This window comes from Antedon mediterranea, chromosome 2 (assembly GCF_964355755.1).
Source record: "Antedon mediterranea chromosome 2, ecAntMedi1.1, whole genome shotgun sequence".
In the NCBI taxonomy this organism is placed as follows: Eukaryota; Metazoa; Echinodermata; class Crinoidea; order Comatulida; family Antedonidae; genus Antedon; species Antedon mediterranea.
In genome coordinates, this window is record NC_092671.1 from 7,126,764 (window position 1) to 7,140,793 (window position 14,030).

General features: G+C 33.1%; 3 protein-coding genes across 4 annotated transcripts; all 3 read left to right on the forward strand.

Moving 5' to 3' along the window:
* The first annotated feature begins 1,036 nt into the window (after nt 1-1,036).
* On the forward strand, nt 1,037-6,020 carry LOC140039560 (cholinesterase-like). The gene is made up of 8 exons (XM_072085169.1): nt 1,037-1,511; nt 2,086-2,251; nt 2,393-2,470; nt 2,759-2,877; nt 3,364-3,534; nt 3,982-4,622; nt 4,956-5,131; nt 5,888-6,020. Exons 1-8 carry the CDS (start codon nt 1,164-1,166, stop codon nt 6,013-6,015), a joined length of 1,827 nt encoding a protein of 608 aa, XP_071941270.1. The 5' UTR covers nt 1,037-1,163; the 3' UTR covers nt 6,016-6,020.
* Nucleotides 6,021-6,281: 261 nt separating this feature from the next.
* LOC140039561 (uncharacterized) lies at nt 6,282-9,392 on the forward strand. 2 transcript variants are annotated; one of them, XM_072085171.1, is made up of 2 exons: nt 6,282-6,299; nt 8,299-9,392. In XM_072085171.1, exon 2 carries the CDS (start codon nt 8,304-8,306, stop codon nt 9,186-9,188), a length of 885 nt encoding a protein of 294 aa, XP_071941272.1. In that variant the 5' UTR covers nt 6,282-6,299; nt 8,299-8,303; the 3' UTR covers nt 9,189-9,392. The 2 variants fall into 2 exon arrangements, with proteins under 2 accessions (XP_071941272.1, XP_071941271.1); XM_072085170.1 differs by lacking the exon at nt 6,282-6,299 and adding an exon at nt 6,865-6,994.
* Nucleotides 9,393-10,453: 1,061 nt separating this feature from the next.
* LOC140039232 (uncharacterized) lies at nt 10,454-11,335 on the forward strand. The gene has a single exon (XM_072084832.1). The coding sequence runs from the start codon at nt 10,454-10,456 to the stop codon at nt 11,333-11,335; it is 882 nt and encodes a 293-aa protein (XP_071940933.1).
* The last annotated feature ends 2,695 nt before the right edge of the window (nt 11,336-14,030 follow it).

Genomic DNA, 14,030 nt, shown 5'->3' on the forward strand with positions numbered 1-14,030 from the left:
ACAATATTACTGTTACAGGGAAAATCGCGGATTACTCATTCTTGTGATATATATTCTTTGGCCTACTAGCCTAGGCCTCCTAAGAGCTAGCTACACACTATTTACAATGAAAATGGCGTGCCAATACTCGAACGTCACGAGAAGGGTGCGCGTGTGTGTGTTACAAAAAGCGCGCGGCCCCTTGATTGGCTAAAAAAGTTGTCTGCAAACACATATCATACATATTCATTAACTCGTTTAATAGATTTATATTCTATAGAATATAAATTAATTGTGTTTTAAGTTGTGTTTTTGATTTTTTTAAAGATTAAAACTTTAACCGTGTAATCATTTTCCCACGTGGCCATGCATTTAAAAAACTGGCCACTTTCTAATACAGTTTCTATAGAAGTCTATATACAATGAGTACTTTTTAAGGCTCTATCAGTATCAATTTAATCTATAGAAATATAGAAAATCATTTAGAACTGTATATAAAATAAAGAAAATATATATAAAATCTCTATACAAAATCTACAACAACTCTATCAAAAAGTCTATCAGATGTCATAGAATAAATATAGAATCTGTAATGGCTATCATTATAATTTAATTATGTAATTTTAAAATTTAATTTATAGATAGTTCTATAGACTAAATTTATATAATTTATATTGCCGTCAGAATTTCTTAGATTAAACATTTTATAGAAATTCTAGAAATTCTTATAGAGAATTTCTAGATTAAAAAGTTTATAGAAATTTTATATATTATTCTTTATATAGAATGTATATAGGTTAAAAAGTTTATAAAATTCTATATATTCTCTATATAAAATTTCTATAGATTAAAAAGTTTATAGAAATTCTATACATTCTCTATATAGATTCATTTCTTTAGAATTTATTTATATATAAATATCTATATAAAAACATGGTTCTATAAACATTTCTATGAACTCTATAAACACTCTATAGAATTTCTATAGAATTCTATCAAGTATTTTCCTACGGGATGGTTTTATATTACAATTTATTCAAGCAGAGACACAATGTTATTCACACATATAGACACAATTATTGTAATCTGATTTGCATTGGCCTTACATAACAATAAACTCGACAACACCGTAGCCATTGCTGCAGCACACAGGAGAAGTATTTACACCAAGCACATTCTGCAAAATGTTTTGTTGGAGAACAAGTAGCTGTATTTTATTTCTTCTTCTGTCAATTATCGTATGTTCCTGTTATGGAGAAGCTCCTATAGTTTCTACTACATATGGCGACGTGTTGGGTGAAAGAATCTATTTTTCTGAAAATCAATATTTAAACTACAGCGGTAACTTTAGCCATTTCAAAGGGATTCCTTATGCTAAGCCTCCAGTAGGTGACCTTCGTTTTCGTCCTCCCGAAGCAGTAGAACCATGGTCAGATGTCTACAATGCAACTTATTACAGGAGTTACTGTCCGCAGAGTGCTGGAGGTTCTGAAGATTGCCTTTATATAAACGTGCTAGTTCCAGACAATAACGTAAGTTGAGATTTAGGTTTGCAATACTGTATATGCTATTATAGTAATTTATTGCTGGTATAGGCCCCGATTATAGGGTCGGAGGTTAAGCAAGCAGTAGGATTCATACAAGGCTCCGATCTACAAAGCCTACAACTAAACTCTATTTTCGTAAGCCGGATACCAAATGTCATTCTCAACACCAATCCCTATTCGAGGGGGAGCTATAGTAGGCCAACTGCCAAATTCTAATGTATATATGTTATTTTCTGACTTAACACGTTCGGTAAATCAATCGCATTGCATGTTACGTAATATTATTATTATTATTTACTTTTATATATCATTACATATTTACTTATATATCATATATTTAAATTATATTATTAAATATTTACTTATATATATTTTATTGTTCCAGCTGTACACGTATGAAAAAACTTTACTATTAAGTGAATGTAAGCATTTATAACAATATTTATCGAGATCGATCACCATTGGTAGGATGAATCTTTGTCTAAGAATAATAAAAAAAACATTAGAAATGCCTTGCTTATAATTTTTTCAATAATTAAAACATTTTCTACCCCTACAGTTAACCGATGTCGCAGTTTTAGTTTATTTCTATGGCGGACAGTATATCGCAGGTTCTGGAGCTGAAGCTTATTACTGGGGCGTACCACTGCTAGCAGCTTCTGGCGGTGACGTCATTTACGTCACATTCAACTACAGATTGGGAGTTCTTGGATTTCTATCAACAGGTTGGTAATTGCAAGAAATTAGGGAAAACGATCCTTTAAAAGTTTGGTTAGTTTTTACAGCCACGTGTAATAAACTTTTTTGCACAGTCATCGGGATAAAATTCTTTTACTAATAAAGATATTTTCTTTTTTTGTATTTAGGTGATGACATAGCTCCTGGTAATTATGGGTTGCTAGACCAAAGCATGGCGATACAATGGGTATATAACAATATCAAAGGTAAAACCATTGTAAAACATAGAAAAATAGAACAAAAATGATGGATGGTTTAAAATAGGAAACCATTTGAAAACATTTCTGGTTATAAATAATTAATTAAAAACAGATTTGGTTTTAGCGCCGTTTTTACCTTCATTTCATGTGCTGCGGTGGGATATAAGTAAGGCAGGGCTTAAATAAAATATTGTTTGATAGCCCTGGGCTAGGTCAGTTTCGTTTTCTATATGACAGACAAATTCTTCTCACAACCTTTTCTATGCTGAATGCATTTTGTGCTTAATTTTAAAGCTTTTGGCGGAGATCCATATAAAATAACAATAGGCGGTATAAGTGCTGGCTCTGGTAGCGTCAGTGCTCAACTGTTGGCGCATTCTGAAGACAATCTTTTCCAGAGAGCAATTATGCAGGTACTGTATAGTAAAAAAAATATATATACAAGCAAAATAAAAATAAATTTTGTAACAAACACATAAACGGAAATTCCACAGAAAGTCTCAAATGATAAATCATAATAATCATCCTAATCAAAATGATATAATTGTCGAAACATTCAAATATATAACTGTTAACAATGATCTCAGTATATCGTCATTTTATAATTGTGTTGGTGAACCTTCGGAAACTGAGGTTTCTATTCCTATAATGTTAAAGATCATAAAACGTGATTGAACAAAAGACTTCCATCTCATTCACTTTGATCCTAATAAAAATGCATTCTCTATCATAGTTTTCAAACACTCTTATAAACCCATCTTTTTTCTTTTTTTCTCTCAGCGCTTTGGGACAATTTTTTGACTGATAAATCGAACAACATTACATTGAACTATAATATCTCAATACTTTGATACATGTTGGATTTAATATGTATAACAATTGTATTGCTATTATTACAGAGTGGTTCAATGTTTGAACGTTCTGCCATGATTGAACTCAACATATCACGTGCAGTTGACGCCAATAGGCAAGTGGCTTCTATATTAGGGTGTGAGACGACGTCATCATCATACATGATCACGTGCATGCGCAACGCTAGTGTAAATGATATTCTAGCAGCCACGGGTGAGGTAAGTTTGACTAATGACAAACGACTTGTGTTCTACGTAATAAAGTGGTGGTGTAGAAATTTGATATGATTTCATTTCATGCGCGCTTTTTTCGTCTTGCTGACAAAAATTAACATAGGTATCGATTCTAATGTACAAAACAGAAAACACAATATTAAAACAAATCGTTTAATTTCAAAGAAAAGTCTATAAAAAATTCATTTTGCTGTAGTAGGAATTAACAGTTAGATTAAGATTAACTTATTACATTTTTTATCAACATGATTGGGTTTAAAATAGTTAGGCCTACATTTGATAGTGTAGAAAGAACAATTCATTTTACCAATATACTATTTAACGTAGCCTAAATAAATAATAAATGTAAATTACTAATTTAGAAACATTTAGGTCACTAGCATAGGCCTACTGTTTGTTTTTAGATGATTAACCAATGTTGTTCTCATGAAGGTGACACAGAGATATAATCTTCCGAGAAGGTCTCCTGTGTTTTATCCAGTTGTAGATGGAAAGTTTATTCCAGATCATCCGCAAAATCTCATTAAACGAGGAGAATTTAGCAAAGTTGATGTTATTCTCGGCACAAATCTAGATGAAGGAACATACTGGTTAAACCGAATTTACGATTCAAACCAACTTCTAAATGACGAACCTCCATTCATGAATCGTACCTACTTTCAAGATAATCTTCAGAAAGTTTACCAAAATGAAAACATCCTGTTTGTTGAGTCCATTATGCAAGAATATACTGATTGGGAGTTTGCAGATGACTTGGAGTACAACCATATTTACCCCTGGGTTCTAATATCTACAGACGACATATTTCAGTGTCCAACTGACGCTACGGCTAGGACTTACGCAGACGCCGGTAGAGCTGTCTACCGATATGTAAATACGCACATACCGTCCCGACGCACTTTATCGGACGCATATAGACCCGAATGGATTGGAACATCCCATATTGATGAATTACCGTATGTTTTTGGGTGGTACTTTAATTCAGAATTCGAAACCAAGTTTAACCAAACCGAAGAAGAAATTATGATGTCGATTAAAGTTATGCGTTACTGGACAAACTTTGTGAAAACCGGGTAAAAACCTTAACTTCAATTCCAATACTCCTTAAGGCCTGTCTACACTATCAAACTAGTTTGATAATGTACACCTTTAACTATCATTAATATTAATGTTATACTGTATACATATTTCCTTTCTATGCAATCTGGCATTTGCACACGTAGGCCTACTACCACCAATATATATTTTACACGTTTATCACCGTACCTATTTGCCACTCTATTATCGTCACTTACATTTTTATGAGAATAGGTCTAATCCAACTTTCCAGGTTTTTGTTCTTCAATTTCACGTTCTGTGTAGGCACTGTATACCTTGGAATGTGATTAGGTTCTTCTTTATTACAGCGATCCGAATATGGCTGACACAGCTGATACGATTGTGGCCGAGAAATGGCCTTTATTCACAATTCCCGGATTAGAATATAAGAAATTATCACCTGAAATGGAAAATTCCCGAGCAGTCAACGCGAGAGAGTGTTCTTTCTGGGCGAACTATATTCCAAAAGTTTCTCTTTATACAGGTAATAATAAATAAATAAAACATATAGCCTATATTCGATCATCCAACACTGAAGACTTGCCCTCGCTCATTGCGCGATATTTGGCCAAATCCAAATTGACCTGACCTTGACGGATTTCACTAAAAGTGTGTCAATGCTGTCTCATTTAGGCTAATTCCACTACAATCATGTGTATGCGTGTTTGGTGTAAAGGTTATGTAACCAGCCTATTAACTAACAATAGCTTCAGTCGACAACAATAGAACAGCAACGCAAAAAACACGGGTGAATTTGAAAAAAAAACTTGTATATTAAATCTAATTAAGTTTTAAAATTAAAAATCACAAATTATAACTCTTGTACAAAAATGAAGTTGTTTGGAGTAGTAGTTTTCGAGAAAATGCAATTTAAATTTACTTGTTTACTTTAAGACTGCTCACCGGCTTGTAAAAATTCTGTCTTATCTTTTAACACTAGCAGGTCTGAAAATAATTCTAAAAAGTGGTCCAGAATTGGGACCTTGGTCCGGATTTTCACCAAAATTGGGCAGTGTCGTCCTTGCAACAGGCGACATGTATGGTAGTAATTTGGAGTCATTCGAATCAAAGCGATAGAGTGATGACATTCAAACACACAAACCGAACAGATCAACATACTTGGCCAATTTTCAATTTGGCCAAGTAAAAATTAATAAAAAAATAAAATAGTTCAGACTAAAATGAATTTTCTTGAGGTATATTATCTATACGAAATTCCATTTTTTTTTTTTTTTTGCAGATGACCTTTCAGAACTGGAAATAGACTGGCGAAACAGTTATTACGACTGGAAATATTTTGCATTAAACGATTGGCAAAAGGCATTTGATGAATATAAAAACCAGAAGAAAGAATGCCCTAATCCATAGATATCCATTTTTTTAAAAAGTTGTTGGAATATGATTAATCAATACACAGATGTTTTGTTAATAACTCGATTATTTATTAAGTTATTTAAGAGGTTTAGGTTTAGACATTTTACATCTGGATCTGGGCAGGAACGCACTGTGTAGTGCATTTATTGTGTAATTGTAATAATGCCCTTACGTAAATTTATATATAGATATCCGTAATTTCAAATAGTAGGCCTACATTGTTGTTGTTATGAGCAGTTAAAGTGTGAAAAAGAATTTTAAAAGCACCAACATAAAAAGTAAGTTATATTTTGTATTTTGGTTTTATGTTTTCAATTTCGTATTTATTGTGTTGTGTTTTGTGTTTTGAACTAATAAATAAATAATTTTAAAGATTTTCATGTTTCTGGGGGACAATACATCTTTATACATTCAGAAAAAAATAAACTAGCTAACAGTTGACATACTTTTGAGTGATGGTGGTGGTGAATAAACCATTTAAAATGATTTTCTTGTTAAAGCGCAGGTGGCGCCTCATAGTGGACACAGTTATAGGACACTGATGGGGATGACTGGCATCTGGCATTTATGCTAGGCATAATTTTAGGAAATCTGGCATAATCTGGCATAATTTGAAAAACGCAAACATACAACATATTCACCACGATTTAGCATATTATCTGGCATAATTGCGAAAAAATCTGGCATAATTTGTACACAATCTAGCATAATTTGGCTGAAAACCCGAAGAGCTTTTTTTTTTTTTTTTTTTTTTTTTTTTTTGGCTTCCCACCTTTGTGGTACATAAAACATACACATAAACCGCCCTCTTATTCACTGAATGCGCTCATTCATTTGTTTGCAGAGGGAGGGAATACTTCCCTGGTTTGCAATGCCACGATATCATTGAATTCTGTTACGACGACGAAGAATCCTACGATTTAGATTATAAGTTGGTTTTTTATAATCAAATCATTATAATAGACAATTTTACGTAAGTGGTAATATTATTTAAGTATTATAGTATATAGTATATATATTTAAGTTATTGAAGTATAGGCACAATAAGGGCGCGTTTATACAACACGCTATTACACGCATATTCAACACGCCTACGAGAAGTGTGTTGTATAAGAAGAGATTCCGTGTAATGAGATTTTAATTGCAAAAAAGCCTACTTGGCTGAATCCTTAGGATTATGAACTACGGTATAACACGGTATTACGATTTCATGTATAACTGCAAGGTTTTTGTGGGGTTGACCTCGGCCCGTGCAACACGCTAAAAATTAAAGACGTGTTTATTTATTTTAGGGTGTTAATAATAAGCCTAGTAGGCCTATTAGTAGAGGCCACAACTTACTTGGCCTAATATAATAATTATTAACATGTAGTTAGTAGTTATAAAACCGACGTTTCAGCTTGTTTCCAAGAGTGTGTACAGAGGAATATTACTAAGTCTACACCCTAGAATATAATTATTATGTAATCTCTGCCTACTTATACCAACTATATTTGCCTTGAGCATGAATAAAATATATAGGACAGGCATCACTGTCTATGAAAACCTAATCCTGCCACATGAATATAAATAAACCTATGTCGAAATTTCGACCTAAATGAATAGTGGCACTGTAATTTTGTTTTTTTTTTCAAAAAGACGGAAAACTTAGGAAACTGTTTCAGGAGAAAGATATTTTAGTACTACGGCTTCGGGAATGGGAAGTTGTAAAATGGGACTGGTAATGCTCATGAGTAGGCCTATGTAGGCCTACTAGTTGTTGTTGTGCACTGATTTAGTACGTCTGAGGGAACAGAGAGAAATTGAAATGTTCCATTCATCGCTAAGCAATACATTTGTAGAAGCGTATATTAAATCTATTAAAATAGTACTTTTGATAAAGTTGCTGGTTTGTCTTCAACATTATGATGTTGTACTCGAGATGTTTAACCGGTTTACAACAATTAAAAATAATTTATGTAGATTACTCACTTTTTATTTAAATAATTTTAGAATACTTTTTACAGTTCTTTTATTTTTATTTAAACTTAATTGAACCGAGATAAATAATTCAGTTTTGATTTTGGTTTGATTGATAACAAATAATTTATTTGACTTTAGTTATCACTTACTATAAAATGAGATAAACCAAGTTACAGTAGTAATGAGCTAGCAGTAGGCATATAACTCAATTGCCTGCGTTGCTTCATCGACACAAACAGTAAGTACTTTGTACTACATTCTATATAGTCACTAGAATATTAAAATTAATAATACTGTACTATTATTTGTCTATAGAAAGAATGGCTGATCAAGTTCGTGTAATCCTTTGGTGTATACCTCGTACAGTTTCTACTGCCTTTTCAAAATGTATGAGCTACCTTGACAACGCGCAAGTCATAAATGAGCCGTATTTGTCCGCGTACTCCGTTGGACCTGAACGATTTCCTCCATCAAAAGGTTTGGAAAAAGATGCAGACATGTTCATAAACAAATCAAATGCCGTAGCTTCAGAATACGGTGGTGGTTTTGAAGCAGACGTGGCAACATACAAGTATGTTAAAGAGAATATTTTGGAGGCTGAATATCCAGGCAAGAATGTGGTATTTGTCAAAGATATGTCGCATAGCATCACATGGAAACTCCATATGCTACCTAAAGGCTATCGACATGCATTCTTGATTCGAAATCCTGTCAAAGTGTTTCCTTCTTGGAAGAAAATGCTAAACAATTTTCAGAAGGCACTTTCTTCAGAGTTCCGCTTGGAGAACAACAATAATAATGTTCCAAAAAGGTATGGCTTTGGAGAAAGTCTCGAATTGTATGAGCATCTTATAAAGACCGGAATCGAACCAGACCCGATAATCATAGATTCTGATGATCTCTTGGAAAATCCAGAAATGATTTTAAGGGAGTTTTGCAAGCGCACAGGAATTCAGTATGACGACAAATTATTGAATTGGGATACAGGAGAAGGTGTTCTACAGAAATGGAAGGCTAATAATGTATATTTAAAAGGTCATAAAGTATTTGGTTATTATGACAAAGTGCTTGCAAGTGAACGTTTTCACAAACCTGAACCGTCCGCTGATCGTGCGGAACTATCAGAAGATGTGAATACATGTATTGACGCCGCATTGCCATACTATGAAAAATTGTATGCTCTACGTCTGTGTGGAGAAACTTGAATACTTTTTAGAAAAATAGATAGTGTCGTCCAATAAAGTATAAATAAAGTGTAATGATTTTTAAAAAGTGAACATCAACAACCTCTCAAATACGATTGACTTGACTTCCGAACCTTGATCCTTCATAATATTCTCTATTCTAATATAAATAAGCCCAATAATATATAAGGAAAAGTTAACAAATAATTAAATATTTTATCTAGATAAAGGCTATTTAATATTAATATGCAATTTCGTTTATTGTTTATAAACAAAACTGAGGTTGAACTACAGTATATTGTATTCAGATTTTAGTTTTAGATTATTAAATAAACATAATAGACTCTTGGTAATGGTGTTCATTTTTCATATTCCGCAAAAGCGCACGCGTACAAAAGCGCACGCGTACAAAATTAAGAGCGATATGAGATTTAACCACCTTACGATGTTTTTATAACCTCAATCATGGAAAAATAATTTTCCTGTTAATACTGGAAAGATTTAGATACAACTAAAACGATTGGTTTTATTATACAATTTTAAATAATCATTTGTGCTCAGATTCACTTCATAGCAGCATCAATCGAATTTAATTCATCATTTTTACAAATTATTTGTGTTTAATTGTGTTTATCTGTAGTTGTTTATGCTTAGTATTTTAATTTTTCACGCATGTACAAAACAAATCGTGTTGCAATAACTAATTAGGCCTAATACCCGTTTCAATGGATCTATAGTTTCGGACTTTGTTACTTAGCAAACAGTATTATCCCCTAATATGACACTAAATACAGTTACAGTCACCAGGTGCTCCAATAAATCTACTTTACACTACTGCAGGTAAACATTTTATTTGTTAAATTTCAGCAGATAATATAAGTTTTAAGTAAGATTACGGCCTTACAGCATGTAGAATTACAGTTAATTGTTTGTAACTACTGTAGAGTAGCTTTACGTCAAGGTGTTGAAGAAATTTGTCAGATGTTTGCCCTACTCTGACGTAATTTATACTAAGTACATTGAGGATATAGTACTTGCAAAAAAAATTCGCAAGTAATTCTAGGATGGGACTCGAACCCACGGCCTCCATCGAGCTTGCGCTGATGGCTAGCGGTTAGATTCGAGCTCAGGTAAGCAGCGGGTACTGCACCAATCGCAAATTTGTTCTCAAGTATTCTCAATAAACTTAGTAGGCCTATAATGTACAAATTACGTAAGAGTTTAGAGAAAATAGTTGACCAATTAATTTTACCTTCATAGTTATTATTACAGATTTGTTAGAAACAATGACTGAACAAGTTCGTGTAATTCTTTGGTGTATTCCGCGGACAGTTTCTACTGCCTTTGAGAAATGTATGAGCCAGCTTGACGACGTGCAGATCATAAATGAGCCGTACGAGTCTGCATTCACCATTGGACCAGAAAAGTTTCCTCCAGAAGAAGGTTTTGAAAGAGAAGCAGATATATTTATAGAGAAATCAAATGCCATAGAGTCTGGGTATGATGGCGGCTGGGAGCCAGATGTGGCAACATACAAGTTTATTAAAGAGAATATTTTGGAGGCGGAATATCCAGACAAGAATGTAGTGTTTGTCAAAGACATGTCATATGCCATTACATGGAAACTCCATATGCTGCCTAAAGGCTACCGACATGCATTCTTGATTCGTAATCCCGTCAAAGTTTTTTCTTCTTGGAAGAAAATGGTGACCAAATTTGAGAAAGGGCGTTCTACAAAACTACCTTTAATAAACAATAACTATGTTGTTCCAAAAAAATATGGTTTTGGAGAAAGTCTCCAACTATACGAGCATCTTGTAAAGACCGGAATCGAACCAGATCCGGTAATTGTAGATTCTGATGACCTTTTGGAAAATCCGGAATTAATTTTACGAAAATTGTGTAAGCGCACAGGAATTCAATATAATGACGACTTATTGAACTGGGATGCAGGAGAAAGTGTTACACACAAATGGAAGGCTTCTAATGTATATATGAAAGGCCACAAAGTATTTGGTTATTATGACAAAGCATTTGCAAGTGAGGGTTTCCAAAAACCCGAAGAACCACCCATTGACCGCACGAAATTATCAGAAGATGTGAATGTCTGTATTGACGCCGCATTGCCATACTATGAACAATTATATGCTCTACGTATATGTGCATAAACTTGCTTAAGAAAATAAACAGAATGATTTAAGTTTTAAGCTGAGAACAGTAGGTAAAAGTGTCTTCCTAAGTCTGTGTGTCATACAATTTTTAGGAAAATAAACAGAATGATTTAAGTTTGAGTGTGCCAAAAAGTTGATTCAAATTGTTTTCCATCACAAAATAATTCTAATTTTAATTTGATTCATCTGATTTAATTAAAAGGTACTCGTACCAAGCAAGATCGGTGCGAGACTAGGTAACAGAAATACAGATTTTATGCTTAAATGTTTTTATGGAATTATTCCAACTTCAACTTTTCAAACAACCATGTTCACGCTCTTTATGGGATTGCTAAATGTCAAGAATAGAAAAATATTAATTTTCTGCCTTAACACGTTCGGTAAACTTCAATCGATGTTACTTTAAAATAAATAGTATTATATATTTACTTATATATTGTATTGATGTTCAGGCTGCACACGTGTGTTAAATATATTACTGAAAATTATAAACTCACCATATTAAGTGAATGTAATTGATTACTTTATTGGTCAAGAACATTGTAATTATGAATCTCTGGGCCTAATAATAAACAAAACGCCAAAAAAAAAAAATTTTTTTTTTTTTGCATTTTCACCCCTACAGTAAACTGCAGTTTATTAGCGGACTGGATCTGAAGCTTTTTACTGCGGCCACATTATTTTTTCTTATAAGGTCAAGGCAGAAAACATGAATAATTCATGAGCTTGATTAGGCTCGTACATTTTACATGATTTCTGCCTTAATCTCATAGGAGAAAACAAAATTGTATTGTTTTATTACTTGATGTCTCAAACCATGTATAATGAACGATTAATTGCTAAAACACGTTTAATATCACCGTTACTTACATTGTTATGAGAATAATCCAGGCTTTCCATGTTCTGTGTAGCATGCACATGTATACCGTGGAATGTGATTAGGTCCTTCTTTATTACAGTGATCCGAATATTTACGAAATATAAAAATATATTTTTTGTAAAGTGTTTTATTCCATGCACCTTCCTTTGTATATTTACCAAATTTAAGTTCATTCTGACTTAAAATAGAGCTATACGAGCACGTTAAATATGGCAAAATACGTAATTTAATTGGTAAAATGGTAAAAATGGTTTAAAAAATAAGGCATTTTCAAAATCAAAATAACTCTTTAGAAGTTTTGTCGACCCCCAATTTTTTTTTCACGCTGCTGCTCTAGCCAGCTACGTCCCATGAGGACTACTCATTCATAAGCTAAAGCAAGCAGCAGTTATAGTAGGCTAGTATCTAAGGCCGACAGTTTTGTGACTTTGTAAACTCGACTATAATTTATAGATCCCAGCTGCTGGACCCAAAAAAACGTCTGGGAAAAGAGAGAGAGGGCCCACGGTTGAACGATTTTGGATTCTCGATTGGTTGACGCGAATCAACAGACTGGAAAGAATTTTCGTGAAGTCACGTTGTCTCTAGAGGGTATTCAGTTGCATGCCAACAGGTTGAGGTCACACACACACACACACATTAAAGTTAAATCATAATTAAAGAACTATCTTTGATTTGTATGTATTTTTCCAATTAAAGGACATCTTTTTAATAATTAATCATAAATATATCTGAAGAAAGAACAATGATTAATTTTAAAATGTCAAGCAGCGTTTTTTGTAAGAAATATAAATTTTCTTGTTTTATTTTCAAGTAGAGTATAAAGTATAGCTATGATTTCATACATCATTAAGAGCTACAAACCATTGTGACTTCATGATATTGTTATTTATAAATAAAAAACACGATTTTCATATATATTTTAAAATCCCATTATACGATTTCAATCATAAATACACAACCCATATCAACTAAACTCACTCCCATCAATCTCATATCATGGGCTAACATTATAACATATTTATGTTCGCGTGCGCGCCATCGTGTTAGCGTTCGAGCACGTACATTTTACACAGAGAGCTAGAAATGCGATTATAGTAACTCTATGGTGACACTACTTGTCTCACACACGGATGGAGAATGAAAGCTGATCACGCCCTCATCGCGATAACAGTTATTGAATTGCATGCTGCTCAGATCTTACCTTAGATCTCTTCTCAGTCAGCAATTCGTATTTTATTGTCATCCCGAACAAACAAGATTTGTTTATTTTATTGTATACGTTCTGTTTGTCATTTAGTATTTGGACAACGACAAGTTCAGTAATGAGTAAGTCATTTTGTGGTAAATTTGTGGAATAGATTATTTATATAATATTATATTATTTTCATTGAATGTGCCGACGAGTCACTAGCCAGGAGTGCCACTTTCGGCGACCTTTTAATGTGGCGCAATGGCATTCAGCAGCGACTTTGTCATTGAGCGGCAGCTACACCATCCGGTGACTTGTGCATACGGCGATTGTATAATTTGGCGACTTTATATTTTTTGAAAACCGGTCAAACGTTCCAAAGTCTAGCAATTTGTCATGTTCTTTGAAGTGTTTATGGGTAATTTTCAGTAAACGTCTAAAATCGTGTCCCCATACATTAGTTTATAAACTGAAAATTCATCATTGAACAAATACAAATTCTTTATTTGTATCATAATCAACATTATTGTTAAAATAATTACATATTAAACTAAAGATAATAACATTGATATTGTTTAATTAGCATAAACATTTTTTAGGCAACCTTCTAAATCCTCATG

Bases quoted from the DNA above. Each gene is read 5' to 3' on its own strand.
- LOC140039561 (XM_072085171.1), top strand. From the start codon at position 8,304: ATGGCTGATCAAGTTCGTGTAATCCTTTGGTGTATACCTCGTACAGTT.
- LOC140039232 (XM_072084832.1), top strand. From the start codon at position 10,454: ATGACTGAACAAGTTCGTGTAATTCTTTGGTGTATTCCGCGGACAGTT.
- LOC140039560 (XM_072085169.1), top strand. From the start codon at position 1,164: ATGTTTTGTTGGAGAACAAGTAGCTGTATTTTATTTCTTCTTCTGTCA. The intron at 2,252-2,392 runs GTTGGTAATTGC...TTTTGTATTTAG, and splicing joins TCTTGGATTTCTATCAACAG to GTGATGACATAGCTCCTGGT. The intron at 5,132-5,887 runs GTAATAATAAAT...TTTTTTTTGCAG, and splicing joins AAAAGTTTCTCTTTATACAG to ATGACCTTTCAGAACTGGAA.